Source organism: Neocloeon triangulifer, unplaced genomic scaffold (genome assembly GCF_031216515.1).
Source record: "Neocloeon triangulifer isolate White Clay Creek 2 clone unplaced genomic scaffold, ASM3121651v1 ptg000012l, whole genome shotgun sequence".
NCBI classification, from domain to species: Eukaryota; Metazoa; Arthropoda; class Insecta; order Ephemeroptera; family Baetidae; genus Neocloeon; species Neocloeon triangulifer.
Window position 1 is genome coordinate 5,330,610 of NW_026775554.1, and position 27,671 is coordinate 5,358,280.

Genomic DNA, 27,671 nt, shown 5'->3' on the forward strand with positions numbered 1-27,671 from the left:
GATTACTTTTAAAGTAATGCAATTCATATGTACTTGTGCAGTTAAATTTAATCGGAGCTGGATCGGAGTAAATTTTATAAATGATTTAAAATTTTTCAAAGTGTATCACACAGTAGGAGGTAAATGTACAATAAAAAATCTGGTTTTTGCGAATTTATTAAGTAATTTAGTGACAAGAAATATGGTCACGAATGAAAGTATCGTAAATTAGCAAAATCACCAAGAATTAAAAATGATGGAATCATAATTTTATTCTTCATTAATTTTAAATTTCATTGAGTATATAAATTTTTAAAGATATTTCATTGATTTTATTTTAATGACCAAAATAAAACCTTATGCAGTAAAATTAAAAATATTATCCATTATTAATTTCCTTGTTGAGACGAAAATAATCTCATTTCTTTTGCAAGAACTTATCTAAACTGGGAGCGGTTGTGTGTATAAATTTCACTCTCTGACAACCCTATACATAAAACACAAATTTCCACTGGGACATCCACAAATTACGCCAAGTGAGCGCTCTCCGTTTGCATCAACTGAATCAAGGACGCCGCCTGAGAATATACAACCACTGAATTATGGCCCTTTTTGTCCAGCAAAAGAAAAAAAAATACCAACCGGCGATAAAAAGCTGCAATCAAATATACACAATACCTTTCAGGGGACTTGAAATCCGCCAACTCACTCCTCGTCCTCACAACTTGGCCGAAAGTTTGACCAACTTGTCCGTGGGAAAATCACTTTCTCAAAGGGCAGACGTGAGTAATTAGCTGTGTTTTCTGTGTCACCCGTTCAACTGTATCATATCAGTGTAACTGAAGCAAGTCGTTTGCCTCACCAGACTATACTAGACCCGGACTGTGGTTGACTGCCGGCAGCTCCACACACTGTAGGCGCACCAGAGCGTGTCCGTCGTAAGCCCCATTGGGTGCAAAAGCGGGAGCATCTCCATTCAAATCTAAAGAATTCCCAGACGCCAATGTGAAGCCGTTCATCCGACCAGTCTGCCCAGGTGGAACAAATCAGAATGCATGAATTTTCTTGGCCAAATTGAGCTTTCTTTAATATTTTTCTAAACTTTACATTATGGTAAAAAAATCGCAATTTTCTTAAGCAACGATATAAATTTATATTTTGTTACAAATGCACCTCAATCGTGGAATATTATTATTTGTGTTAATTAAAACTTCCTACAATTACTCTTAAACAATGGAATAGTTTTTTGTTTTTCACAGTGGTTATTACTGGATAAAAAATCAAAGCAAAGTAAGAATATAAGTACGCAATAGGTGTTAAATACGGAAATCGGATTGATAATTAAAAGAGATTTTCAATACTGCTTCAACAGGAAAGACAAGAATCAAAGATCTGATTGATACATGGTCCCGCTCAGCTCTTGATCAATCGAGATGAATTGCAAGCAACGGACACAGTCTATTGCTCATCCTTGTCTTTGGCGCCGTGCTTCAAAATGCGAGTGAACTCGATGTAATCGAACATACCTCCCTTGATTGGTGCTTCTCTGTACATTTCGTCAACCTGTCAACAGTAAAAATTCAATAGTTTAAAATAAAGTAATTAATATTTTTTTATTTCAAATTTTGTTTTTGTTTAATATAATTAAATTTTCAAAGCTTCCAAAATTGATAAAATTTTATTTATCTTACAATAAGAAAAAAAAATTAAATAAATCAACATGATTCTTCAAAACTTTTAAGACTTATTTGATGAAATTTGAGCTGCGATTATCAAAATTGTTTTGGATGACTTTAGCTTGAATTTTAATAGACTTGTAATTTGATCCATAAATAATTTTTTTTGCTCTTGGCACCAAATTTTAATTTGTGAGTCACGAAATTTTTTACCTCATCGTCGGTGAATCGGTCTCCCATGGAAGTCAGCAATTCTCTCAGCCTTTCCTCGTTGATGTGGCCGTTGTTTTCTTCGTCGAAGCAACCAAATGCGTTTTTGATCACATCCTCAGGGTCAGTGCCCTGCAACCTCTCACCAAACAGGGTAAGGAACATGGTGAAGTTGATGGGGCCGGGAGCTTCGTTCATCATGCCGTCCAGGTACTCCGAGGTGGGGTTCTTTCCTGTAACAATATTTTGATATTTAGTACAAAATACATCCAAGCATTTGATGGAGTCTAGTAATAATTGAAAATAATTTAATATTTTAGCAACATGCAACTTTCACTCAAACATTTTAAACATTTCAAAGTTGTATTTAACTTATTCAGTTTGTCATTTGCATAAATTAATTATGTATTGCTTATCAATATTAATTAATAAATTTCCAATAGTATAAATTATTCAAGGAATCAGACTTTTTTTATTTCAAGAAATATTAATATTCTATTTATGATTAACATTGGCAGTTTTTGAAGTTAAATTGCGCACCTAGAGATGCAAGCATATCATGCAGATCCTCCTTGTCCACGAAACCGTCCCTGTTCTGATCGATCATGTTGAAGGCTTCTTTGAACTCCTGGATCTGGGCCTGGTCAAACATGGCAAAGACATTGGACGTCGCCCGCTGGGCCCTCTTCTTGGTGGCCACTCGCCGACCGGCAGCTTTTCGGGACGACATGGTGAGTCTGCAAAGACGAGAAATGGATTAAAACACTGCAACAACAGCAGAGAAAATTCATTGCCAAATAAGGAAATTTTATCTGGGACAAGTCAGCCGGCGCAGATGCCTCTCCAAGGTCGCTCGAATTAAATTTTTCAAACCATAAGCGACCTTTAGTTGTTCAAATTGAAAAGTTTTTGTAGAAATAACAGGACAAGGAAATTTAAAAGTACTTAATAAGGTTGAATTTTTATCTTACTTGATATAAACAATGACACACACACACAAACAGCGTTCAAGGAACTGAAATTTGATCTGTGTTTGTTTAGCACTTTTGAGGGTTTCCCGGACCGCAAAAGTTTGGAAAAATTAAACGAAAGGGCGAGGGCACCGCTAAAGAAGCCGAAACTCACCTTTATACGACGTAAGAGTGACTATCGGGGTGAAAAATCGCGAATTGTTCTGCGGGTGGTGTCAGTTGTGGACAGAAACCGCCGTGACGTCAGGGGCCGTGAGTCATGTGGCCACGCCTGCTCTCTCCCGCGTACAGTGCTGCCACCTGCGTCGAGTGGTGGGCATGGCCTCGAACCTCGAGATCGTCGCCGCATGTTTACGTGCACTCCGCGTAAATTTTGCCCATATTTAGAATATAGAAAGCAGCAGGTATCGCGCACAAATCGCCACTGAATTTATGGTAATTTCTATTGCGACACTTTCCTCCTCATTTGCACCTGGCCGCAGACCTGACAGATGCTCCCTTCTCCCTTTCTATATCCACTTTTAGGACAAACAAAATTATTTCAAATGCCGTAGATTTCGCTTCTTTTTATTAAAATTATAAATTTTTTTGCTTTTTAGTTTATTACAAACTTCAAATTGAAAACAGGATGATAATGGTTTGTCAGGAAATCAGTCAAACTGAATGAAACCAAATTTTGTCAATAATAATAATAATATGTATGATTAAACGACGTCAAATTTAAAAAAAAATTATTTGTTTTGTTTTCAGACTGTGATTGAAAGTCTTTAATAAAAATGGATCATCACGAGGAACAGGTCAATGAAATAGAAGCCTTAGACTCAATCTACTGCGGCGAATTTGAAAGTAAGATTTTGTCAGGAAAATTTTTGGAATGAGATTGATGAAAATTTAAAAACAAATTTTTTTTTAGTTCTCTCCAAGTTACCGTTTCATCAGTTCATGATCCCAGTGAGAGCCGAAAGTGACGAGAATGACATCTGTTTGTCTTGTAATCTACAATTCACGTACACACCAAAGTACCCTGAAGAAATTCCAGAAATTGAAGTGTTAGATGCAGAAAATTTTGAAGAGACCAAAAGATTAGTCGAACACCTGAAAGAAGTTGTATGTGTTTGCTTTGGTAATTTTAAAACCACTTTAAAATTTTAAATCATTCCAGGCCCAAGAAAATGTGGGCATGGTGATGATTTTCACGCTCGTCTCGGCAGCTCTGGAGTGGCTAAATCAACTTAGCGACAAAATAAAAAGTCACAAAGAAGAGGCGGAACGAAAGAGGGTTGAAGCTGAAGAAGAGGCTGAAAGGGTACCTTCCTCACTGAAATTTAATCCAATAAATTAACTCTTTATTTTTAAATTTAGAAACGGTTTGAGGGCACCAGAGTGTCTGTCGAGACTTTCTTAAAGTGGAAAAAGGCCTTCGATGAAGAGATGTCTGTTTTCAAAAAGAAGGAAAAGGAAAAAGATAGCAAAAAACTGACCGGCAGAGAATTGTTCTTGCAGGACAAGACGCTTAATGAGTCTGACCTCAAATTCCTTGAAGAAGGTAAATCCTTAAAGTGATTTAAAAAAAACTATGTAAAAAAATAATGTTTTTAATTTTAGGAGACGACTTCAAAGTGGACGAAACGCTTTTCGAAGATTTGGATGAGCTCGATCTGGACGAGATTGACGATGAGGATCACAGCTAGTCTCCCCGCCTTTTGTAATTATCCAATTGTAATAAACGCCTCTTTCAACGTTGAGAATCACATTTATATGTGCGCATCTTTCTCCCTCCGACCCTTCCCACAAAGGTCAAGAGCTGTGTGATGCTCAATTATGGTTAATTTAGTCCTAGCCCCTTAGTTATGCAACAGAGCAGATCAACTACGTGATTTTTATCAGTACTCAAAATGCTTCGGAACCTGCTGCTTGCATGCTTCTTCACCAACATCGCCCTTGGCTTTGTCGATGACGGGCAGCTCTCTTTCAGGAACAAAACTTACATCATTGGCAGCAAAAAGGTGAGAAACTTTTAATCATGAAAAATATTTTGGATATAAAATAATAAAAAATGATTTACTCAGATGTCATGGGACAAAGCGTTCACTTACTGCGCTGAAAAGGGGATGCACTTGCTAAACCTTGAAAACACCATCCAGAACAATCACAAGTGGCTGACTAATTACTTAGATGGTAATTTTCATGCTAAAGAATTAATGTAACTTTTTTAATTGACTCAATTTTTGAGCAGTTAAGACAAAACTAGCCGATATGCGAGATGACCTGGTGCCTCCGTATTGGGTCTCGGCCGCTTGCGACGCACAAAGCAGCATCATCAAATGGGTCACTCCTGACGTGCATCCGTGGCTGCAAATTGAACCAATTCCTTGCTCCGTGCCAAAGAAAGAGGACCGCATTTGCGTCACCATCTACAACAACCGCTCCGACGGCCACCACGGCTTCACTTTTGAACCCTGCATCAGTCGCTTCAGTTTTATTTGCGAGAATTAATTAATTAGACTAATTATGCGTGTAAACTTGATTTAATGTTCGGAAAATAAATTATCCACTTTTCTCTATTTTTAGAGTGATAATTTTGTCACTGGACTGAGGGTTTCTTGCTCTTTTTAGTGAAGGGTTCGGCGCCAGGGCCGCACTTTGGCAAGTGTATTCGCAAATCTCTTTTTTCGACGTACTTTCTGTGGCAAAACTCGCACTCGTGTTTCCGAACGTTTTCATGTCGTTTCAGGTGCTCTTTCAATTTGTCCATTCTGGCAAACTTCTTTCCACATTTATCGCACGGATGATCTTTCAGTTGCTCGTGGACTTGCTGAAATTTTAAAATATTTAAATATAATATCTAATAAATTTTTTTTTTATAGATATTTTCAGTTACCGTCTTGTGAATTTTAAGGGAAGAAGGACTACTGAAAGTCTTTTCGCACACATCACATGAGTGTGGCCTCTTTTTGGAGTGCATCATGTAGTGGCGCTTCATGTAATCGGCTCTCTTAAATGCTTTGCCACATATCTGTATTTTTTAAATACATACTATTAACGCCTCACTTTTAAAAATAAAACTAATCTACCTCACAAACTGCAGTTAGCGAAGGATTGTGGGATTTCAAGTGCCTTTCGTAGCTGAGCCGGAGCATGAAGCGCTTTTTGCACGTTGGGCATGCAAAACAGCCGGCGCCTTCATGTTCATTTTTGCAGTGCACTTGAAGCGCCGAAACAGAGGAGAAGGACTAAAAATTGTTGTAATAATTTTTCGTCGAATGGCGGAGTACAAAAATACAAACATACTTTTCCACACAAGTCACAAGATGATGGAAGAGCGTGATGCTTAACTCTGTGCGACTCAAGTTTCGAAGAGTTGGAAAAACTCTCATTGCAGTTTTGACATTCATATGAACCCTCATTTTCTACAACTTTGAATATTCAATAAGAATAAATAAAAATAAATAGCATTTATTAAAAATTACTGAATTTCTCAGCGTTGCTTTCACTTCCGCTCCAGCTTTTCTCACTGGCATTTTCAAACACCGAGTTGAGAACTTCAAGGGTTACAGTGTTTTTGTCCTCCAAGCTTTTGATGACGATTCCAGACTCCTCACACACTTGCTTGTCATCCCAGCGAACAAGGAGGCCCGATTCCAGTTGCTGCTGAGTTTCTTCACTCACAAAATTGTCAAAGGAAGGTGTTGCGTCACTCACTTCTTGGAAGGGGTCATTGAGGACCTCAGGTGGCACCTCGTTGAGCGGCGAAATAACATCTTTTGGCCAGCAGTCCTCCTGCTCTGACTTTTGTGAATGATGAGATATTATGGTCTAAAAAATTTTTAAATTCAAATCATTTCACTATCATAATGACGGTATAATTACATTTATTCCATTTTGGAGCTCCTGCAGAGCTGCTACAAGTACTGAAACGCAATCCTGAGAATTGTTGATGCTCTCCGTTTTAATGCTGAATGCGTAGTCTAATATGATATCTGACTGATGAAGCTGAAATCATTTTATATTAATAATAATTTGTTTTAAACTAATTTGTAAAATAATTTATCCGTAAGAGGTTCAGAATACAGACATTTCAATGAAAACTAAAATGCTAAACAATGCCAATAAATTACAGTTTATTAATCAGCCTTACAAACCAACAAGGAAATAATAATTCATACAAAATTCTTGGTCAGAGGGTGTGCAGCATAGTAACCACCCTTCTCAAACACTTTTCTGCCAATGTCCAAAAGCGCCTGGTCAAAGTTGACGAATGGGCCGTTTTCCAAGTCATTCACATTTTTCTTGACGAGGGTGAGGGTTCTCATGACAATAGTGTTGGCCAAGGTGAGTTCGTACTCGGCGTTGTGCAGACCAATGCAGTACGCCCTGGATGCTCTCGACAAAGATGAAAAAGCGGCGTACACATTGATGGACATGTCTGCAATTCTCTTGAGGTCCAGTTGGGCGTCAACAACATCCTTGCCGTGGGTTTGCAACACAACCTGCACAGCGTACTGCAGTCGCAAAACGCAGTACTCAAGTTGGTTGGCTGCAATGTCCAAGGACGGGTGAACAAAGTCTTTCAAGCGAAGTTTCAGTTTTGGATTGTCCATTCGGTGCCGGATCATTTTGCCAGTGAACTTGAGCATGAACAGTGGATTGAAAAGCGGGTTTCTGACTCTCCTAACCGTTTCTTTCAATTCAACACCAGCGTACTGAAAGCCGAGAAGAGAAATAAAGAGGCGGAGAATCTCATTGGTGCCTTCGAAGATCATCATGATGCGTGAGTCTCTGAGGTACTGTTCGTACGGGTAATCTTTCATGTAGCCAAGGCCACCTGCACAACAGATGATAAAAGTTTTGTTACATAAGAGTTTAATAGAAGAATCTTTAACATCAATTGATCTAAAGGGGATTAACATTGTGTAAGATTATTACGTACTTTTTAAAATGAGGCAACTTTTTATAGTTACCTAACTTTGGCATTAGAAATATATAATTAAATTGGTAAATCATTTGTATGTTGCCAGAATTTAAAATGAGCTCTGAATTTTAAATCTATTTTTTTTTGTCGTACCAAGAATTTGGAGGCATTCGCTAACGCCTGACCAAGCGGCTTCTGAACTGTAAACCTTGACCATGGCAGCCTCCATTGAGCAGTCTGGATTTTCGTACATGTCGAGCATGCCGGCCGTCATGTAAGCCATACTCTCCATAGCGTAAACGTCCAAGGTTAGATTAGCCACCTTTTCCTTGATGAGGCCAAACTCCTTCAGCTGCTTGCCAAACTGCTTGCGCTCGGTGGCGTGCTGGGACACCAACTTGATGAGCTTTTTCAAAACACCAGCCGACGAACTGCCCATGCTGAAACGGCCGCTGTTCAAGATGTTCATGGCCACCTAAAAAAGTTTCGAATTGGAAAATATTTTATATTGAAACAATTGGTCAAAAAAATATGGAATAAGCAGAAGAAAGAAAATTATTGACAGTTTATTTAATGTTAATAATTTTGAAGTGATTTGGTGTTAAATAGCAACTTTAAAACTTCATGCATTAATGTACAACATAATATTTAATTTCAATTTATTTTTAATTACCTTAAAACCACCCCCGACTTCTCCCAGCACATTCTCCGCAGGTATTGGCGTGTTGTCAAAGTGCACTTCGGTAGTGTTTGAACCTCGGATGCCCAGTTTGTCCTCAGGTTTGCCAGATGTGATGCCTCCGAAGCCTCTCTCAACAATGAAAGCAGTGACTTTGTCTTCTTTCTCTCCGATCTCATTGTGCACCTCAGTCTTGGCGAAAACAGTAAAGAAGTCAGCGATTCCACCGTTACTGATCCAAATCTTTCCTCCGTTCAACTTCCAGGTCTTGCCGTCCTCAGCCAGGGTGGCCCTGGTTTGGATCGAGGCGGCGTCCGAGCCACTGCTGGGCTCTGTCAGACAGAAGGCGGCCACCCACTCTCCAGTGGCCAGCCGAGGAAGGTACTTCTGCTTCTGCTCGTCGGTGCCGCAAATCAGCAGACCTTTGAGGCCGATGGATTGGTGGGCGGCCAGGGTCACGGCCACTGCGCCATCCAGGGCAGTGATCTCGGCAATTCGTGCGAATTCGGTAGCATTCAATCCAAGGCCGCCGTACTCCTCAGGAATCTGCTGGCCGAAGAGGCCCATGTCCTTCAGGGTGGTGAGCACCTCCGGAGGAATCTTGGCGTTCTGGTCGATGGATTTTGAGTCGAGTTTTTCGGTGAAGAACTTTTCGATCGGCACAAGCATTTCGTTCAAAGTCTGCAGACGTTCGGGTTCAAGGACTTCGGGGAAGGTGAAGAGGTCGTTGTCCACCCTGCCGAGGAACAGTTCCTTGGCGAATGGCTTTTCCTGCTTTTTCTTCTGTGCGTACTTTTCTGCCAGAACGGTTTCCGTCGTCCTCGGTTTGGCCACCTCCATCGAGGCCAACCTGGTCCAGATGGCCGTCGGCCTGGCAAAAATCACTCTTCTCGTCGCACACTGCATCGTGAATATTCAATCACTGAAAATATACGAAAACAGTTTGCACTAAACATCCAAACACAGCAGCCTTAAAAATCATATATCTTCTTGGTTCAACGTTCAATTTAAAATTCACACTTTGATCTCCGACGACAGCAGCGCTCTGATTTTTTAATTGCTATCTTTTCTTTATTATTTCAGCCCGATTAACATAAAAATGAATGCTTGCTTGAAATTTTGTTATCAATCAACTTATCTGCTCACCTCTTGAAGAAATTCCCGAAATATCTTGGTGAAACCCTCCAATAAAGTGACCTTTGCCACAGCGGACATTTAAAATATTATTTCATCGTCCCAAAATAATTAAATTCCGAAATAAATTTTTGCCGAAAAGAAGTTTAAAATGTTTTTCAGTTATTTCAATTTGATCAATGATATTTTCTGCACAAATGATTTATACAAATTTGTGAAACACGGGATATTTAATAAAGTCAACAAGCCGAAAATGTGCAGGAGCCAGGAAGTGGGCGTTACCAAAGGTAATTTTATCAATTCATTGCATTGCTCTGACCTCTGGCGGTCAAATTCAAAGTACTTTTATCGGGAGGCCTTCGTGCGTTTCGGCGCTAAAGCAGCATGTGCATTGGTTTTCATTTCCATTGGTTTTTTTACTTTGACAGTGTTTTATTATATTGTTGAAAAATCTGATTCAGCCGCTGGGCTTGAAGTTAATTTATTCATAAAATGCATCATTTTTTTTATTCGCATGTTATACTAAATTAAAATAATTTACTGATTTTTTGCGTTCGCATATTATTCGGATGACGCTCGACGGAAATGAAAACGTTGGCTGCGACGGACCCATCCGGTTCAGTTTCCAGAGCAGCTCGAACAGTTCGATTTGATGTAGGATCAAAAACATCTTTCAATAATGCAACTCTTTTATTTATTTACAATTGTAAGTAAAAATCGTAAAAATTTATTATTAAAGCATTTTCATGGTTTATTTTTTAACACATGCAGTTCTTGACTCTGGTAACGACAGGGCGCACTCAGGACATATACAGCTCCAAGCAGGGTAAGTGGAATAATTTAAAGTCACAAATTTTGGTGCGTAACGCGCAGACCTGCAGTTTATTTGGAGTCGATAACAAAGGGCGGCGAGTTCAGCTGCATGAAATCTTGCGTGCCGCAAGACAGGAAGAGATTCGTGGATGAAAACCTCTTTTATGCACCTGATCCACGACCAACTTATGCCTGCGATAAAAACGTATTGATAAATAAATTTAAAGCAACGCCATAAAATATTTATAAATTAATAAAAAAAGAATGATAGACCAATAGATGCCAATTTGTGTAAATCGACTGGTATGAGACAAAAGTCATTTAAATTTTTGGAATCGATTAAATAAATTTTAATATTTCAGCCGCAATGTCTACAAATTTGACGTATCTGTCAGGAGATATGTATTTGTTCCCAAACATGACGACCACTTCAAAAGTAGACTTTTAATATTTTTACAGCAAAAAGTTAAATATTTATAAATATATTATACATTTTTTTAATAAAAGCTGAATTGGCACGGGGCTATGAAAGCCTGTCGGAGCATCACTGGTTTTCAGCTTGCGAGCATTGTTGATGAAAAAACAAATAATGCGTTGGCAAAATTTTTGACAGAGAATAAAGGTTTTTCCAACTTTCCAATTATTAATATAATTAAATAATTTTCAATGAACTCTTTAGCCGCTGCTGCCATGGCCAAAGACAACTTTTGGACTTCAGGTTCCAGTTTGGGAGATGAACTGACCTGGATGGAGACGGGCGACAAAATTGGGTTTACTAATTGGGTCGGTGGGAAACCAAGTGGGGCAGGAAAATGCATTCAGGTGGCGTAAGTGCTTTTTTTATTATATCTTAAATTATTAATATGAAAATTGGAATATTTATAAAAAAAAATTATAATTCCAGTCTAGATAAAGGAAAGATGGTTTGGAAGGATGTCGATTGCAACACTGAAAGCAGGGCGTTTTGCGAAGTTCTCGACGAATGCTACAAAAATATTTGTGATGGATAATAAACTTTTAGTTAAATCTAAATAAACATTCTTTGTGTTCAGTAAACACAAACAAAATTTGATGTAAAGAGATTGAAATTATAAATTAATTTAATGTGGGGGAAAAATAAAAATTATCCTGTCTTACATGATTAATACTGACGTCAATGAAGAGAGGAGAATAATTATTGATTTTTAATTCTCCGTTAAAGTGTGCGGGTTGCATATGTTCTCTTTTGCAGGCGTTGTTAGCATTCAATATCTAATAATTTGGACTATTTTAAAAGTTGCAGCATTTTTTAAGTGTATGGATAATCACATTTCATAAAAAAAAATTGGATTTAAAAAAAACTTTTTTTATAGCTTTGAAATATAAAAGAGAATAAATAATCATAATTTTGACCAATTGGAACATTTACATTGTAAAATTTATTGCTTAAATTCAGGTACTGGTTGCTTCAATGGAATTTCCGTCTCATTAAGGTCGATATTAATCTTCTTCTTGGCCCGCACACAGTCGCGAATCTTGAAGAATGCCAACAATATGGCCAATGGGAGTTGTGTCGCAACAAATATCGTCACAATGACGACTGAAAATTAAAATAAAGATTAAAAGGATTTCTATTTAAATGAAGATATTGATGAAAACCTGCTGAAATGTCACTCTCTGGAGGCTCCAGGGCAACCTTCAGTAAGATCATAGCAATTGCTCCGTTTTGAATGCCCGTCTCAATTGAGATAGCGAGAATGTCTGGGCCACTCTGCCGAAATATTCTTGCCAATCCAGCGCCAAAAATGTAGCCCAAAATAGGATTGGAAGATGCGCCAAATAAAAGCTAAATTTTTGGACATTATTGTTGATATTTTTCATGAAGAAGTTATGAGAAATGCCACTCACCTTCCAAGTGACGAATTTGAACAGAAAAACGTTGTAACAAGTCGCGAAAATGATGAATATCAAGCAAATTGCAGCAAAAGGTTTTAGAACTTTGTTCAAAAACGTTGTAACCTTTGGCAGCTTGTACTGAATGAAGATGCCAATCAGCAGCGGAATAAATAAGCTCAGGGCAGTGAATGCGATCTCTTTGTAAGGCACGGCGATATTTGCGTTTTCAAAAATTAAGCGACCCAATGTGAACACCCAAAAGGGGATTGTTACTAGAAATAAAATTAATAAAAATGATTGAGAGGGAAATTTTTCTTACAGAAGCTGGCGAACGTGCTAACTGCGGTCATTGTCACGGAAAGGTCGAGATTCCCGCCAAGGACTAAAGTCCACATATTACTGGCCGCTCCACCGGGAGAGCTGCCGATGAAAAATAGGCCAAGCTGCAGAGCTGGATTATCATAGAACACATATCTGGCGATGAAAAAGCTCATCTGAAATTTTAATGATTTTCATTGCAAAAATTTTAAGTTGTCTTATATTGTGGTTAAAATATAACTTAAAAATTTACAATTTAGGCTAATTAATTGTATTTACTTACAACTGGCATGAAAACGAATTGGGAAACAAGTCCAATGGTGATTCCAATGGGCTTTTTCAGATTTTTTAAGACAAGCGGCATATTTAATGCACATCCGAAGTTAATGTACATGAAAAACATCATGACAGAAATGGTGCCAATGAAAACTGCATCACTTCCGTCGCTGGCGCGGATCACTGAAACGAAAAGTGCCGGACTTTCGTCGACCAAAACGTTTGTTCCTTCTTTGAAGGTTTTCAGGATCACGTCCGTGTAGCCAACGAATTTTCCACTCACGGTGAAATTGGCTTTGTACTTGGAGTGGTTTCCGTTGACAAGTTCAAAATTGAGAGACCTAAAACAAAATTAATTTGACAAAATTATTTTAAATCTTATATTTTCTTACTCCAAAGAAACTTCGGCCACGTCTGGATGGGTCGAGGCGGCAAACACGGAGACAAAGGAAAAGGACTCGTTGGCCCAGACTGTGACTGTTTTCGTACCATTGTCCTTGAGCTGTTTGACTAGAGCTGGTTCAAAGATGACCTGCATCTCTGCCTTGGCTCCTCCGGCCAAAATTGCCAGGGAGGCCGCGAGTAGCGCAAATACCGCAGAGACACTCATTGCCGCAATCCTTTTGCACCAATGTTAATATAGCAATAAAAAAATTGAACAAATAATATAATTAATGTTTATGCACTTTCTTAAAGTGCAAGAACAATAAAAAAGTTTCATAGACTTATTTTAGTGATTGGTAGGTATTGAGCAAGTGCAAGGAAGTGTTTCAAGTTTAGATATTTTATTTTGGAAGATTTTCACACTTCCTTAAAATATTTACAATTAAATTAGCCAATTTTTATCAAAAGTGGTTAAATGACGCTTGAAATAAGAAGAAATATTGATAATTAAGTTTGCCTTTGACAAATGAATGTACGTCATTGATTAAAAGTCTATATTTTTTAATATTAGCAGAAGCAAAGTTGAGCCTTGCTTATCTCATAATTTAAAAGCTTTTCGCATTCAACTATTAGTAAAACACAAAAAGTAGAACACGCCAGTCTTTAATTTATGTATAGATTCAACTTGCACAAGGTAAAAATGAGGTTACAAAAAACTTAGTTCAGAATTGATGTAACTTAGCAATGCAAATGTATACATATAATTTCAATGAGAAAAACTTTGTAATTTAAAAACAAAAAATTTAAACGCCACAAATTTCTAATTAAATTCTATTTGAAAATAAAAATTGGATTTGCATGAATTTAATCTTCCGTGAAAATATTTGTTCAAGTCTGGGTTTTGTTTATGTTGAACTCACAGTGTCGTGCGTTGCTGCTTCCAGCGATGTCCAAACCAATCTGGTCCGATATCTGGTAATATCAGGTGGCACCAAACTGCTATCAAAAAGTTCCGCCGCGTTTCTCCCTATCAAACCTCGAGACTTCAATTTTTGTGATTGATACGAAAGTAATGGCCGATTATAATTTCCACATTGTCCAGCGCGTTCAAGGGCTTCTTATCGGCAGAGCGCCGCGATTTTAATAGACGGAGCGCATCTCGCCGAATGCAACATGTTGTGGCACCACAACCTTCAAAAGCAGAACAGACTTGCGCCTCTTTGCCTCAATCTAATTTATGTTGCACAAATTCGCAATTTCGGTAATTTCGGGCACTTATGATATGATGAACTTGAAATAATGCGACACATAATTGCGGTTAGGCTAGGGACCAAAAGGCAGCAGCTGGATGGCGAGCGCCCTATTAATTTAATGTAAATGGGAATAGAACAGGAAATGCGCTATCAAATTTATAGCAAGGGAGATAATTTTCTTACGCCATCGATAATCAAATCTGAAATTTGTCAACAATTGAATTAACCGAATTAACAAAATAGATGAAAAATGTCAAACATTAATTTTGCATCAAGATTATTTTACTGTTTTGTGTTGTTAATTAATAAAAAATATATTTTCAATTCAATGGAAAAGGATGGATAGATAATTTTTATTTCATCAAGCATCCTTATTTTCTAGTAGTTGATATTCAGGATTAAAAAAAAATTGCTTCTTTAATCACAAAATTTTTATTTCCATCAATTTCCCTTTTAAATTTATATACAAATCACGGTCACCAAAGGGTAATTGCCAGATTTGCACGATTAAGTAGCTTTGCTGAAGTTCAAGTATGATTGCGGAAATTTATGACGAGAACGCACACCACACCTATTATTCAGCGACAATTGCTTATCAAAAAGAGTTTAAATGATAAGGAGCGTGATAGAAGATTTAAAATAGCTGTAGCTTGCACTGCTGGGGAATTTTGTTGAGTGGAAATTTAAGTGAACCTACTTACTTATCTTTAATGGCACTTTTCTTTTAATCAAACTTGAATTGAAGTGACTTAAACTACTCGAAGTAAAAAAAGGATTCTGCAATATTACAGGGTGCACATGATTAGTATCAAATGCAATTATGAAATACGCTAAAAATCGCTAAAAATTATTATGATGGTGTAAATTACTTTTAAATAATAATCTAAATGAGTTTATTAATTAATCCAAAAAAATGGAGCATTTAAAATTTTATTATATCTTCATAAATTTGTTTTGAATTCCGCGGAATTTAAACTCAACAATCATTAAATCATTAGAAATGTTTTCATTGTTGTATTCCTAACAAAATCCACATTGTGTTACTTTTCTCAAAACAAAGTGAGTCTGTTGGCATGGCGACGAACTGGTTTCAATGTTACCTAAATCGGATTGTTGCCCGATCGATTCAAATGAAACGTTCAACGTCGTTCTTTACACATTTCGATCGTTTCTTTGTGGAAAAAGCAGCAGTAAAGCCAGCATCGGTTGCGGAAAATGCATTTGGCACTGGCCCGGTCCCGCCTGCGTATTCATACAAAACGAGAAATAATGAAGGTAAATATAATTAGGTAAAATTCTTTTATTGTGCAGAGGGCAAAAACGGTTTTTTTTTGTTCACACACGATTTGGTTTTTAATTTAAACTTGTAAAGAGTATTTCTGGAGATCTCAGCCGCTGTATTTTACTCGGCGGCTGGCGTAGCCAACGGCTTCCTGAAATCGAAATATCTCCCTGAGAATTTACAATTTTCCCCACGGCTGAGACAAGTGAGACTCCTAATTTTAATTTTATTCATTTCCATAAACTATTTTCAGTCCTCATTTTGCCGAGAAACAAATAGCTTCTAAAAAGTGAATGTGCCCTTCATGCGTATAAGGGTGAGGTTGAGGTTACTCGAATTAAATAATGTGTTTTGCCTTAAAGTTAAGTAAATTTTGGTTGCACTAGACTTGGTGGCACGCGTCGATGTATCCGGAAAACGGCGCCGTTTTGTTAACCAAGACAATTCTATCAACCTCAAGAGCCTCCCGCCTCGCGAAAGACAAACACGCGAAAAGTGCCAAAGACAACTGCGCTATGACCATGAGCACAGTGAACTTTGTATTGGCACCGCTTGTACGCTTTCAAATATGTTGATTCGCTTTTTATGAACCGTCTAGATAGATTATCGCATGTATAATTCGTTTCAGAACACCCTTCAAAGACGCAGTAGACAAAGATATACAAGAAATGCTTGCCCATTTCAGACGCAACCGAGGCAAAATCTCCCTGCAGTCGGAGAGGGCCTGGGTGAGAGCGGTGTTGAGGCTGTGAGTAATTTTGAAAGCGCAAATTCACATTATTTGTAAGAACTCTTGTATACACAGCAAGCCAAAGGTCGAGAAAAAGCGCCGCAAGACCGGCACCTCTAACGTAGAAGTTTGGGTGAGGGACGTCTTCCGGATAAGGTTGGGTGTGTGCCTGACGTGTGGCAGGTCTCGACCCCTACCAAATCCAGGAAATCTATCCCTGGAGGATTTTGTTCGCATCTCGGACCCCTCATCCAAACAGCCAGTCCGGCACTACTGTGCGAGGGTAATTGTTAACAACGTAATATTTGGCAATGCTAATATTAATTTCATAAAAAATAGTGCCAAACCGTCAAAGCCTTCAGATTGGTTTTCGTCTTGTTGAGCGACTCGATGGTTATTGAATCGACAGCTGCCGAGAGGTTCGGAATGCGACAAACGACGGCGGACCCCTCAGGGCTCCTTGACACGCTTCCTCAGGAGGTCCAGATTGCATGAAAGTGTTGGCGCCTGTGCACAACATGTAAGTGCTACTTTGGCTCTCACAGAAGCAGAGAGCAAATGTTATGCTTATCTCAAATTAAATTACTTTTTAGTTTACCTTAACTCGTCGTTAGGGAGCAGAAGAAATAATTGAAATTATAAATAGCACAAAACTTGTGATAAATTTAAAAAAAAACTAAAATTTCCAATCAAAGTAAATGTGATAGTAAAAATAATAATTTATTTGTTTCAGAGTTATTCAAATCAGTGGAATTCAATTTAAAAAAAGTTATTGTATAAAGTTTCTTAGGTAGTGTATTTTAATTGTAATAAAATTACCAGAGTTATTTTTTTGATGACGTGGAATAAATTTATTTGCACGTGAGAGAGTTTAGGGCGCAATATAATTGCTTGCATCTCATATGGATAACATGGAACGACACACACAGTATACAAAGCACAAAGAGAGTGTGAGAATGGGAGATTCTCATGGTGGCGCCAATCGGAGGCGATTCCGTAACTCTTAATATCAATAATTTATAACAACCACATTTCATGAATGGTGGAGAGATAGAGATTGTGAGGGAGACGATTATTTTCCATTACAATAATCAATTTTCGCGCACAAGCATATTAAGAGAGGAGGAGACGAGATACAATATAATTATTTTCAATAATGAGAGACACATGTGAGAGATTCTTAAGTAATTTTTTTTTTTTTATACAATACAATTGTTTTGTAACAACTTGGGTGCCTACCAAACTAGCCGACGGCGGTGTGACTGAAAAGCTTTGGCTCGAGATGACTAAGAAGACAATATAATTAATTAATAATTAATTCAACACCTCAACAGGGACAGTGTCCGATGCACTTTCTTTTATTTCTCCTTTTTACAAGGAGGTGGTGGGGGAGGGAGGGAGGACAGAGGTCGAACAGGTCACTCTAGCTGGAGATGGCGATGGGGTCGTCATTCTGCGGCCGCTTCAAGTTATTATTGTTGTTGACCAGGGTGCGGGAGAGGTCAAAGAGCGGGGGCTGGGGGCCGCCGGGGCCGCCCCCGACGCCGGAGGCGGCGTACCCCGCCACCTTGCCCATGAAGGAGCGGATCTCGTCGAAGACGGAGGCCTGGTCATCGTTGCTGGAGGCGGGGCTGTCGAGCAGGACGCCGCCGGCCTCCTCGGCCTCGTGCTTCTTCAGGTGCCGGTCCAGGTTGGTCTGCTGGCCAAAGCAGCGCTCGCACAGTGGACACTTGAACGGCTTCTCCTTGTTGTGGATGTTGCGCACGTGGCGCTGCAGATTTGACGAGATGCTGAATGAACGCTCGCAGTACTTGCACTTGTACGGCTGCTCGCCGGTGTGCGTCCGCAGGTGACGCGTCAGATTCGCCGAACGCGGGAAAACCTGAGAATCAAGCAAAATTTAATTAATTTTTTTTCATAATTTAAAATCTTCATATTCTTCCATTAAAACTTAAAAGGAAGTTATAGACGCGAAGAAATTTGTGACCTTTGTAAGGTTCAATTTAATTTTTATTATAATACAATTATTTAATTCCTGAAAAATTCTAGAAAACCAAAAATTTTCTTGATTCATGATGGATGTTTTGGATTATTTAAAAATATAAATGTTTCTAATATTATTATGATCAGCATAATTTGAAGTCCAGAAATCTGTTGAGAGTCTAACATCTTTTGAATTTTAAATAATTTATGAATCTTCATTTCTATCAATATGTTTATTTGCCAAAGAATTCAAATAAAAAAGTAAAAGTCGAAACATAAAAAAATAATAATAATCATAACAATTCTATAATGAAATATAAACTTCAATTAAAAAATTTAATTAAACCTTTAAAGTAAAGAAATAGTGATAAATATATTCGTATATTACTTTTTATTAGAAAACATCAAAAATTAATTTTTTTATTATGGGAAAAAATTTGCGTTTTTTTAAACTAACAATAAGCTTATTTTATATTTATACTTTGACCTTGTAGCTAAATGAAATAAAAATAATGCAAAACAGCATAATATTGAGATAATTATTAAGAAAAATTACACACCTTTCCACAGAAGGAGCACGTGTATCGGTCCTTTTGCTTGTTTGGGGCAGGGGCGGTGCCGCCTCCGACCTCGTGCATGGGTTTGAAGGGTGGTTGCGCAAACCCAAGCCTGGGGCTGAGTGGCGACGGTGCAAGCCCGAAGGCTCGCGGCGTCGGCAGCAGGTGCAGGGGTGGGTGGAACGAGGGTGGGAACGACGCAGGTCGGTACATGAACGCGTCGAACGGGTGCAGAGGCAGGGGACACGCCACTGCAGGCCTCAAATCCCTCTCCTGAGAAACACAAAGAAGGAAAAACGGGTCAGAAATTGTGTTAAAAATTGAATAATGAAAAGGACAGAGAAAAAAGAGAATCGGAAGTTACAAATAATAATTATTGTTTTTTTTTTCACATAAAAAAGTGCTTGTTTAATCTATTCATCAGTCAGTATCTTGTCCAAAAATTTCAATGGAACAAAAAAGTCGAAATGAATTTCTTAATTAAATAATTTTGCATTGAAAACTAATCGAGTTCAATAATGTATCTTCTTTTTTTTCAAATTTGCAGTCTGCGGCCATACTTACAATTAGTTAATTGATTTGCTTTTATATGGTGTGGAAAGGGCTATTTTATTCAAAAAATAATAGGCAAATAAAAATCTCTCCATCACAAATCTTTTAAATTTCAATTTGGTTTCAATCTATAGTTTTTTCGGTTGTATTTGAAAAAATTCTGTTTGATTTCTGTTTAAAAATTGTGATTTAAAGTAAATTTTAAATATTTTTCTTGTAATAATTGTAAAAATTAAAAAAGGTGAAAATGTAGAATCAAATTTGTATTAAATTGTTTTGTATTTACCAAAAAACGACTCACTTTGTCATCAACTTCGAGTTCTTCGTCGTCCTCCTCAGGCGCCGGTGGCGCCTGTGGCCGCACCTGTGAAGGACTGGAGGTGCGTTTGGCGGGCGGCGGACTATCAGGCTCGTCTTCAGAGTCCCTTTTGGCGCCGACACGCAGATCCAAGGGTTGGGGCTGCGGCGGCGACGCGGCATCGCCACGCGCCGTCAGCGCCACCGGCGAGGGTGGGGCGCGGCGCCGATTGGTCGGCGACGGCAGCGCCTCCCGAGGATTCGGGTAGGTGGTGGCCGGACGCGGCGAGGGCCGTTGCTGTCCCGCCTCGGCGGCGGCCGGGGCGGCGGCCGCCTGTTTGGCCGCCTCCTCCTTGGCCGCCTCATGCTGCTGCATCATTTTGTGCGTGAGGAGGCCGAGGAAGGGTTGGGCCGAGGGCGCGAAGAGCGCCGGGAAGGGCTGATAAAACGGCCGCGGGTACATTTGCAGCAGGGGGTTGGTGTTGAGTGGAGGCGGCGCCGGCGGCGGCGCCAAAGACCCGTTTGAGCAGCTCGAGCCGCTCGACGCTGAACTCGGAGGACTCGAATCACAGAAACGCTTGTGCTTGGACAGCGAAGTGACTGTGCTGAATGCCTGTCCACACCGGTGGCACTTTATCTGAGACCTGCAATCACAGTATTCAAGTAACAATTAGTATTAAATATTAAAATAAAATTAATAATTCTAGCAAAAAATTAACTAAAAAATGTAAATTTACTGAGGTAACATGTGGGATACGGATTAATTTTTGTACATTGGGAAAAGAAAACTCAGCTGGTTTTTTTTTTAATTTAAATTAAAATTTTTTATGAAAGGCTATTTTGGTAATTTTCTATTAGAATACCATAGAATACTAAAATTTAAAAGTGTATTTCATAGAATTAATCACAAAGGAGAACTAAAAAAATTAGAACTAGATTGGCTTCAAATTTTAAATGATCGGATATTATGTTTAAAATCGTTTATAATTTCACAAAATATTTTATCCGTACTAATATGTTAATAGAAAAAAGAATAAATAATTGCCTTTTAAATTAAATTCGGATACTGTTTACATCCGTATTTTTTTAATTGTCTTGATCCAAAGTACTTTTATGGCAGATAATTATTCCTATTAAATTCAAATAAATAACAATAGATAAAAAAAGATCATACTTTTTTCCGAATTCAAAATGAAATGGTCTAAAAATATTAATTTGACCCCTGAATTTCTGTAAAAAAATATTTGCGCTTGCTAATGAGTATTCCAGATTAAAAATTTCTAACGGGAAAATGCTTTTGAAATAATAATAAAATTTAGTAGGGATTGGAATTTGGATGTTGTTTGCTGTTGTCAAAATAATTGGGTAGCTAATAATAATCATCAAAAAATTTATTTTGAATTACGAGAAGAATTGAGGTTGAGTGATTGGTCCCGACCTGCAGTCGGCGTGCATTCTCTTGTGTCTGCACAGGTTGGAGAACTGGGTGTACGCCTTGAGGCAGACCTCGCACTGGAACGGCTTGACGCTCGAGTGGATGTGCGTGTGTTGCTTGAGTCCGCTCGAGGTGGCGAACGTCTTGCCGCACTCGTGGCACGCGTGCGAACGGGCGCCCACGTGGTGCGCGCGGATGTGCCGCTGGAGGTTGCTCGGGTCGCTGAAGACCTTTGGGCAGTTCTCGCACGGGTACTTGCGTTGCTCGCCGTGCGTGTGTTTGTGACGCAGAAGACACGGACGCCAGCAGAAGGACGCAGAGCAGTGGTCGCACTTGTGCTGACCCGCCTGGTACCGGTGCGCGGCAACTAAATGCTCGTCCAAACTGCAATGCAATCATAAAAATGCATCGGTTAAAATATTGGATATTGCTAAAAAAAAAAATCACATAAGTTTAAAGCTGTAAACATGCACATATTCATTTCATAGATTTCCCCCCCCCCCCTTCATTTTTGAAGTTGGAAATTATTTAATAAGCCCAAATATTTTATTTTCAAACGAATATATAATCATTATAATTATTGTTTTCATTAATTTGCACGATAATATCTTTAAGCGAATATATTTTTCTAGTTAATGCAAATTATACAGAGGTTGACTTAAAGCAAGTTATTCAAAATAATATAATATTTTCTTATCCGGGTGCAATTATTATTAATTGATAGTTTTATAATTTTTTCAAACGGCTTATATTTTGTAATTAGAAGAATAATAAATGAGACAAACTATACAATAAAATAGAAAATCTATAATATTTTAAGTTTTTTAATAATCCGAAAAATATCATATTGCACAAAATTTGAAAGTATTATTATTGATTATTGTATAATCTGAAAGTATCTATTATTTAAAAAAGGTTAAAAGCGTGCGTCTCATTGTGTTGGTCAGTGGATTTGAATTCAGGTTTATTGTGCTCTAAATTAAACTAGAGTATTAATTTTGAATTTTTGTTTAGTTTAATAAATTTGTAACTTTCGTACTTTTACACAGTCACAAATCTCCCACAATTTTTAGTTTCAAGAAAATGCAGAAAAAAGTTTAAATTTAGGAACTACACTATAATTGGAATTTAGTGGTACGTTACAAAACAAATCATTTATCTTTTTGAACTTTTTTCACTTTTAAAGATTGAAGGAATTGAAGGAAAGAATTTGAGATTTTATTTCAGAGGGTAGACTCATGATGCCTTGAATATTAATTATTATTTATTTCCAATTAATTCAATGATTTTTAATAAATATATCAAATATATTAGCCTTTCCTATAATTTTTCTTTTCTTGCGAATATCAAATATTTCATCTATTATTTTAATCTAACAGGAAATGAGAGGGAATTATGTAATTTCAATTTCCAAATGTTGATTCATTTTCTACTTTTCAGCCGGTTGGATCAAGATTGAAATTCAATGGACTATTCTGTTTCAGGGGGCGGACGTTTTTCTCGCTCTCATTTTTTCCACCCTCGGAAAGAGGACTGTTGCGTCCGACAGGCACGCGAATGGGCGAGCGGCTTTTTTTCTGGTCACTTCGGTATCAGCGCGTGAATCTCGGCGGCGGCGGCGCCAATTACGTGCGCGCGTGTCGTGACTTGTGCGGCGACAATTTTACATTTGATCGAACCGAGTGAGTTAGCGAGCGATCCACCCGAGGATAACCATTAAAACAAAAGCGCTTTTCGATGCTGCGTGGCGTGAGAGAGCATTTTATACAACCCTCTATGCACGGCGGATTTCATGTGAGAAAGAGCGGTGTGCATTATATGGTGTGGAAGCCCGTCCGTGTACGATAATAATGGGCCCGCAAATTGCTGATGGCTTCGGAAAAGTCGCGGTGAAAATCGCCCTCGGGGGTGATTCACCGCCTGATTTTAACCAGTGACGCTTTTTTACTCGAAAAATTGAAAAGCAAAAAATAAAAAAATTTGAAAATTGAAACAGTTTGATTGGAGAAAATACTGTTAATCTCACAATAGAAAATTAAAAACTAAACAGCTCTAATATTTACATAAAAAACCCATCATTTTACAATTTAAAACCTTTATTAAACGTCGACATTTATAGCTAAAGTTAAGTTAAAGATTCATTTTTAGGGAATGTTAAAACAAATTGTCAGTTTTTAAAATTGTGCGTTTACAAAGAAAATACAAGTTTACACAATTGAATTGCAAACTTTTAACTAATCTTTAAACCCACTCTACCTTCACCAATTTTTTTTTTATACTTTTTTTCCCATTTATAATAGAAGGATCCAACCGTGAAATTTATAAAGCGATGCTATTTTGAAAAAAAAAACTTAAAAATAAGAAAAAGGTTTTGTAACAAATTGCAGAATAAAAATTCATAAGCTCTTGAATATTTTACCTTATAAATATAAAACTAGATTCTTTTTACAAATTTGCTGGCCAACTTCAAGGAATTATTGAAGAATTGAAATATTTAGGTACTTACGATTCTAAGTCGGCGAAGGGTTTGTCGCAGTCAGGGCAGCGGATGGTGTCGTCGTCACCCTCGTCGCCGGTCTCGTCGTCGCCTGTCTCGGACTCAGTGGCTGAAACACCAAGGGTCTGTCAAACAAGAGACTCTCGCAGCGCCGCAGCAGACAACCGAATAACGCGCCCTCGGCGGCCGGCCGGACGGACGGCCGGGGGATGTCCCCTCCCACCCCCGAGCCTCCACCTGCCCACGCATAAGCCACCTGATGACGAGAGCAGAGGCATCGCGCGTGACCTTTGGCCAACCGACTCACGGCTTCTCGTTTGTCGAAAGTTTTCTCACAGTTTAAAGATATGCGAGGATGGATAGTTGTGACAGATTGCATTTGAAGACAGATGGAATTGAAAAATTAGCATACAAACTAAAAAACTCATGAGCGATGAAGTTTAAGCTTTATTTATTGTGTACTGTTATAATTTTAAGATGCCTTGAAATTTTTTGTATATTATTCAAATAAATTTTGTTCTTCAATAAGTTCAATAAACGTGGATATAAAATAAAGTTTTGCTTTTAGTGATAAAAATAATTAAATTTAAAAAATTTTTATGTAAACAATGTTTTAAAATAAATTAATTATAATATGAAAAAATATTAAACGAACAATAAGTAAAGAAAAATAGAAAAATATATCAACAAGATTTAATTATCATTTAATTTTTGGTTCAAATTGAAACAGAACTTTCATTAAACCTGTTCTGGCCTAATAAATAAGAGAACTAAATTTTTATAGTATAATGAAATAAATCAAGAACTTAAAAGTTACCAATCATTTATAAAATAGTTTGAAAAAAAATTTATTATTGGTATGAGATGATTTTAGTGCACTTTATTGTTTTCTTCTTAACTAAATATTTCGTTAAAACTTGTTCACAGTTCAGAGCCGCAGTGTCTAATTTCGAAATTATCGCCATCAACAAGCGGAATAATTGAGTTTGAGACAACAATGCGCGATCCTCGCCGGCAAATCACTGACAATACGTAAACCGGGGGTGCGTTATTATTTGCATAGTTCCTGTGCGCTCCTTCCTCCGAAACAATGGGAGAGTCAAGGGTCTCTAATTCTGCTTTTCGAACATTATAGTCGATGTATTGTATGGAATGAAAAAAAAGTGAATAAAGTCATTGTTGTGGGTTTGCCCTTTCGATCAGTGTGCGTTTGAATAATTGACGAGGAGAGTGAGCACGCCAGCGCATAAATATTAAATTAGCCAAAGGAGAGCGCGAAAAGTCGTCGCGGGGGTGCACCTGCCGCCCTGCGACGGGTCAAGCGTGACCACCGAGCGGAGGAGCACAATCACTGAACAACGCTATGAAGAGAGCCGCGGGGTGGAAGGAAGGAACGCGCCGACAGATGCACTTTACTTTTGCCGCGCGAGCTGCTCTTGTGGGAATTTCAATTCTCGAGAAAAAATGTGAAGGGTTGAAATGGTGCCGAGCGTTGAGTGATTTATAAATATAAATCAAACAAATTATTCAATTAAAAGAAAATTATAATTAAACTGGGTTTTAAAATTACAATTCATATTGGGAAAAATATCCAAGGCAGAAATGAATTAAATATTTATATTTTAAATATATGTATATTTAATCAATACAATAACAATTGTTTAACAGGTTGTGTGGTTGTACGTCTATGGTGGTTTAAGAAGAAACAAAAAAATCTAAATTTATTGGTTTTATACTAAAAATAAAAAATTTCAATTTCTTCGTGTAACGAGGAAGTCTTTAAGGTCATAAATTTTAACAGAATAATTCAAGCGATTAGAAAATGGATAAGTGGAGGAAATTATTGCAAATTGAATCTGAATATAGCCTTTGATATCAATTTAATATAAAAAATATCTACGTCAGCTCAATGTCAAAATATAATTCTGCATCAGCTCAATGACGAAATATAATATTAAAACCAATAGAAAAAGGTTACACTTCAATATTTATATTAATTTTCTTTGATTTTTACTAAATTTATAAATTTTCAAAAAGTGATGAATAATAAACTAAAATTCTTTCATTCGTAATTATTTTAAATTTTTTTTACAAGCTTTTCAATTTGTACCTTCAAAATTAAATTAAAATACAACAAGTTCTTTAGGATTTTGGAGATTTTTGTCAGATACAATAATTATTGCATTAATTGTATAGTTCCTTGTCTCTTGAAAATTTCAATACGGTGCGGTCTGCAGGAGGTGATAATTAAATTTCATAATGCATATTATCGCTCGTTGATTCCCTAACCGCCATTCCCACGCACTCCAGAAACCGTAACTCACCTGTTAGAGCGACATATTACCCACCACAGATTCTCTACTCGAGCATCTGGTGCGATCCTGCTTTTTCAAGTGGTGAATTCGAGACAGCGCGAAAGGTCAAAGAGCGGAACACCCGCAACGAACAAGAGCCATATGGGTGCGTATTAAAATAATTTGAGGGTGGAAAAGAAAGACGATTTAATCAAGTGCTTGCCGCGAATCGAAATTTATGGCCAGGGTAATTTAAGCAGATGGATTCCGGAAGAATTCGAGCGTACAAGTTTAATTTACTATTACTTGGGAGCGACAAGATTTTGTTGACTATTACAAATGAGATTTTTAATACATTTTGTAACTTCTTTTCAAGATTTATTCAAACATTATACAGTAGGCGTATGGGTACCCGCAATTCAGAAAAATTATTTTCTACCATCTCACTTGAGTGAAGAGCTGTATTGAAATTATTATTATTGCTGTTTATTTGTCCACATTGTTACAATACTTTTATTGTTTGTGTGAATATGACTAATTATTTTTTCAACGCTTCTCAATACAAAACCGATAGATTTAAATGAAAAATTTTATTTCGTTTATTAAAAGTAAATCAAGTTAACATTAAACACAAATAAAATTAAGTTAAAAGAAAAAAATATGTAAGAATTAGAAACAACAGTATTTTTTTAAATTAATGTTTATATAAAAATAAAGTTAAGCTTTAGAAGATTCTCTCACCTTACAAGGGCACTGGAAATTGAATACAACGTAAATTAAATTCTGATTTCCACATTTATAATTCTACAAAGAATTGTGTAAAATTATCTTAATTATTTTCCAAAACCTTTTTCAATCTATAATTATGTTTTTCTCTCTGCTGCTATTTAATTTTTTCTTTCCGTTTATAATTCTTTCTTGAATATATCTACAATGTATCTCGATATAAGCAGAGATTCCTTTGTGGTACATCAATAAACTAAATCTTCCAATAAATATTTGGAGAATGATATGTGAATTAAATGATCATTTTTCTCCAGTGTTTTTGTCTGTAATTTAAATATTTCAAACGCTTTGTCTTTCAAATACAAGCGTGTTGTCAAATGTTGTGGCTGCAAAAAATTTAAAAATCAAAACCGCATCAAATTTCCAAAACAAATTGAACGCTCCGGAAGAAAAACGCACACTAGTAAGCTAAAGCGAAAGGGTTAATAATCGATTTCGGGGCTTAATGATTGCGCTAAAGAGGGATGAAATGCGAGCGGGGGTAGTTTCGCGTTTCGCCCCCGGCCGCGGGACAGGGGTGGAAAGTCACAATAGAATAAAAGAAAGAAAAGTGACCGCGTGTGTGTTTGTGGGAAGCGAGGAAGGTGTCGGTGACAACTGACTGCCCTCGCTGCGACAAACCTCCCCCGTCTCGCACCCCCGACCGACCCGAAAAGTCACACACGACGCTGCTGCTATTTTTTTCTCGCTCCACTTTTTATCATGCTAATAATCGAATCAAATAATTTCCATCAAACGCTCATTAAAGCAGTTGCAAATCGACCCCCAGAAAAAGGGT

At 37.6% G+C, this 27,671-nt stretch overlaps 9 protein-coding genes and 1 long non-coding RNA gene across 14 annotated transcripts in view; 4 read left to right on the top strand and 6 right to left on the bottom strand.

Annotated features, from left to right (window-relative positions):
* LOC132197866 (uncharacterized) overlaps positions 1-818 on the bottom strand; it is a 62,534-nt gene extending 61,716 nt beyond the window's left edge. The window contains exon 1 of the mRNA XM_059621455.1: positions 658-818. The gene's annotated coding sequence lies outside the window, so the exon portion shown is untranslated. The remainder of the gene's footprint in view (positions 1-657) is intronic.
* On the top strand, positions 48-1,296 carry LOC132197872 (uncharacterized). The gene is made up of 2 exons (XR_009441909.1): positions 48-761; positions 814-1,296. It is a non-coding gene; the product is annotated as an uncharacterized LOC132197872 (long non-coding RNA).
* Positions 1,297-1,313: 17 nt separating this feature from the next.
* LOC132197869 (myosin regulatory light chain sqh) lies at positions 1,314-3,147 on the bottom strand. The gene is made up of 4 exons (XM_059621459.1): positions 2,991-3,147; positions 2,406-2,602; positions 1,869-2,098; positions 1,314-1,542 (listed from the first exon to the last, which is right to left on the bottom strand). The coding sequence occupies exons 2-4, from the start codon at positions 2,593-2,595 to the stop codon at positions 1,438-1,440; spliced, it is 525 nt and encodes a 174-aa protein (XP_059477442.1). The 5' UTR covers positions 2,596-2,602; positions 2,991-3,147; the 3' UTR covers positions 1,314-1,437.
* On the top strand, positions 3,113-4,593 carry LOC132197868 (RWD domain-containing protein 1). Of its 2 annotated transcripts, none has more exons than XM_059621457.1 (6): positions 3,113-3,271; positions 3,587-3,682; positions 3,750-3,943; positions 3,999-4,142; positions 4,199-4,382; positions 4,442-4,593. In XM_059621457.1, the coding sequence occupies exons 2-6, from the start codon at positions 3,613-3,615 to the stop codon at positions 4,525-4,527; spliced, it is 678 nt and encodes a 225-aa protein (XP_059477440.1). In that variant the 5' UTR covers positions 3,113-3,271; positions 3,587-3,612; the 3' UTR covers positions 4,528-4,593. The 2 variants fall into 2 exon arrangements, with proteins under 2 accessions (XP_059477440.1, XP_059477441.1); XM_059621458.1 differs by lacking the exon at positions 3,113-3,271 and adding an exon at positions 3,311-3,473.
* Positions 4,575-5,412, top strand: LOC132197871 (uncharacterized). The gene is made up of 3 exons (XM_059621460.1): positions 4,575-4,842; positions 4,906-5,014; positions 5,073-5,412. The coding sequence occupies exons 1-3, from the start codon at positions 4,732-4,734 to the stop codon at positions 5,330-5,332; spliced, it is 480 nt and encodes a 159-aa protein (XP_059477443.1). The 5' UTR covers positions 4,575-4,731; the 3' UTR covers positions 5,333-5,412.
* An 8-nt stretch (positions 5,413-5,420) lies between these two features.
* LOC132198393 (zinc finger protein 239-like) lies at positions 5,421-6,913 on the bottom strand. Its single transcript, XM_059622408.1, has 7 exons — positions 6,908-6,913; positions 6,707-6,829; positions 6,307-6,652; positions 6,128-6,252; positions 5,911-6,069; positions 5,718-5,852; positions 5,421-5,651 (listed from the first exon to the last, which is right to left on the bottom strand). Exons 1-7 carry the CDS (start codon positions 6,911-6,913, stop codon positions 5,421-5,423), a joined length of 1,125 nt encoding a protein of 374 aa, XP_059478391.1.
* A 20-nt stretch (positions 6,914-6,933) lies between these two features.
* On the bottom strand, positions 6,934-9,853 carry LOC132197863 (complex I assembly factor ACAD9, mitochondrial-like). Its single transcript, XM_059621449.1, has 4 exons — positions 9,574-9,853; positions 8,422-9,349; positions 7,902-8,223; positions 6,934-7,661 (listed from the first exon to the last, which is right to left on the bottom strand). The coding sequence occupies exons 2-4, from the start codon at positions 9,331-9,333 to the stop codon at positions 6,997-6,999; spliced, it is 1,899 nt and encodes a 632-aa protein (XP_059477432.1). The 5' UTR covers positions 9,334-9,349; positions 9,574-9,853; the 3' UTR covers positions 6,934-6,996.
* Positions 9,854-10,149: 296 nt separating this feature from the next.
* Positions 10,150-11,406, top strand: LOC132197867 (uncharacterized). The gene is made up of 8 exons (XM_059621456.1): positions 10,150-10,267; positions 10,333-10,387; positions 10,443-10,579; positions 10,638-10,677; positions 10,737-10,810; positions 10,882-10,996; positions 11,054-11,201; positions 11,279-11,406. Exons 1-8 carry the CDS (start codon positions 10,241-10,243, stop codon positions 11,382-11,384), a joined length of 702 nt encoding a protein of 233 aa, XP_059477439.1. The 5' UTR covers positions 10,150-10,240; the 3' UTR covers positions 11,385-11,406.
* Positions 10,791-14,249, bottom strand: LOC132197864 (sodium-dependent organic anion transporter-like). Its single transcript, XM_059621450.1, has 7 exons — positions 14,148-14,249; positions 13,236-13,463; positions 12,851-13,184; positions 12,569-12,743; positions 12,262-12,521; positions 12,013-12,199; positions 10,791-11,953 (listed from the first exon to the last, which is right to left on the bottom strand). Exons 2-7 carry the CDS (start codon positions 13,451-13,453, stop codon positions 11,793-11,795), a joined length of 1,335 nt encoding a protein of 444 aa, XP_059477433.1. The 5' UTR covers positions 13,454-13,463; positions 14,148-14,249; the 3' UTR covers positions 10,791-11,792.
* Positions 14,250-17,654: 3,405 nt separating this feature from the next.
* LOC132197862 (histone-lysine N-methyltransferase MECOM-like) overlaps positions 17,655-27,671 on the bottom strand; it is a 64,124-nt gene continuing 54,107 nt past the window's right edge. For 2 of the 4 annotated variants that reach the window (XM_059621445.1, XM_059621447.1), the window contains exons 4-8: positions 23,823-23,922; positions 21,287-21,700; positions 19,871-20,525; positions 19,036-19,305; positions 17,655-18,374 (exon numbers count right to left, since the gene is read on the bottom strand). In XM_059621445.1, coding sequence (XP_059477428.1) covers positions 17,916-18,374; positions 19,036-19,305; positions 19,871-20,525; positions 21,287-21,700; positions 23,823-23,922 — 1,898 coding nt within the window. In that variant the 3' untranslated portion in view covers positions 17,655-17,915. The remainder of the gene's footprint in view (positions 18,375-19,035; positions 19,306-19,870; positions 20,526-21,286; positions 21,701-23,822; positions 23,923-27,671) is intronic. The other 2 variants (XM_059621448.1, XM_059621446.1) reach the window with 2 other exon arrangements.

What these genes read in the sequence shown, in the direction of transcription:
- LOC132197864 (XM_059621450.1), bottom strand. Translation starts at nt 13,453, where the DNA reads ATGAGTGTCTCTGCGGTATTTGCGCTACTCGCGGCCTCCCTGGCAATT. An exon ending in GTGGCCGAAGTTTCTTTGGA is followed by an intron (nt 13,185 to 13,235) that starts GTAAGAAAATAT and finishes ATTTTGTTTTAG; the next exon opens with GTCTCTCAATTTTGAACTTG. An exon ending in AGAGAGTGACATTTCAGCAG is followed by an intron (nt 11,954 to 12,012) that starts GTTTTCATCAAT and finishes TTTAATTTTCAG; the next exon opens with TCGTCATTGTGACGATATTT.
- LOC132197863 (XM_059621449.1), bottom strand. Translation starts at nt 9,333, where the DNA reads ATGCAGTGTGCGACGAGAAGAGTGATTTTTGCCAGGCCGACGGCCATC. An exon ending in AAGTCGGGGGTGGTTTTAAG is followed by an intron (nt 8,224 to 8,421) that starts GTAATTAAAAAT and finishes AAACTTTTTTAG; the next exon opens with GTGGCCATGAACATCTTGAA. An exon ending in CGAATGCCTCCAAATTCTTG is followed by an intron (nt 7,662 to 7,901) that starts GTACGACAAAAA and finishes TCTGTTGTGCAG; the next exon opens with GTGGCCTTGGCTACATGAAA.
- LOC132197871 (XM_059621460.1), top strand. Translation starts at nt 4,732, where the DNA reads ATGCTTCGGAACCTGCTGCTTGCATGCTTCTTCACCAACATCGCCCTT. An exon ending in ACATCATTGGCAGCAAAAAG is followed by an intron (nt 4,843 to 4,905) that starts GTGAGAAACTTT and finishes TGATTTACTCAG; the next exon opens with ATGTCATGGGACAAAGCGTT. An exon ending in GCTGACTAATTACTTAGATG is followed by an intron (nt 5,015 to 5,072) that starts GTAATTTTCATG and finishes ATTTTTGAGCAG; the next exon opens with TTAAGACAAAACTAGCCGAT.
- LOC132197868 (XM_059621457.1), top strand. Translation starts at nt 3,613, where the DNA reads ATGGATCATCACGAGGAACAGGTCAATGAAATAGAAGCCTTAGACTCA. An exon ending in TCGAACACCTGAAAGAAGTT is followed by an intron (nt 3,944 to 3,998) that starts GTATGTGTTTGC and finishes AAATCATTCCAG; the next exon opens with GCCCAAGAAAATGTGGGCAT. An exon ending in CTGAAGAAGAGGCTGAAAGG is followed by an intron (nt 4,143 to 4,198) that starts GTACCTTCCTCA and finishes TTTTAAATTTAG; the next exon opens with AAACGGTTTGAGGGCACCAG.
- LOC132198393 (XM_059622408.1), bottom strand. An exon ending in AGCTCCAAAATGGAATAAAT is followed by an intron (nt 6,653 to 6,706) that starts GTAATTATACCG and finishes AAAATTTTTTAG; the next exon opens with ACCATAATATCTCATCATTC. An exon ending in CTTGTGACTTGTGTGGAAAA is followed by an intron (nt 6,070 to 6,127) that starts GTATGTTTGTAT and finishes AACAATTTTTAG; the next exon opens with TCCTTCTCCTCTGTTTCGGC.
- LOC132197869 (XM_059621459.1), bottom strand. Translation starts at nt 2,595, where the DNA reads ATGTCGTCCCGAAAAGCTGCCGGTCGGCGAGTGGCCACCAAGAAGAGG. An exon ending in TGATATGCTTGCATCTCTAG is followed by an intron (nt 2,099 to 2,405) that starts GTGCGCAATTTA and finishes ATATTGTTACAG; the next exon opens with GAAAGAACCCCACCTCGGAG. An exon ending in ACCGATTCACCGACGATGAG is followed by an intron (nt 1,543 to 1,868) that starts GTAAAAAATTTC and finishes TACTGTTGACAG; the next exon opens with GTTGACGAAATGTACAGAGA.
- LOC132197867 (XM_059621456.1), top strand. Translation starts at nt 10,241, where the DNA reads ATGCAACTCTTTTATTTATTTACAATT. An exon ending in TCTTTTATTTATTTACAATT is followed by an intron (nt 10,268 to 10,332) that starts GTAAGTAAAAAT and finishes TAACACATGCAG; the next exon opens with TTCTTGACTCTGGTAACGAC. An exon ending in CTTATGCCTGCGATAAAAAC is followed by an intron (nt 10,580 to 10,637) that starts GTATTGATAAAT and finishes TAATAAAAAAAG; the next exon opens with AATGATAGACCAATAGATGC.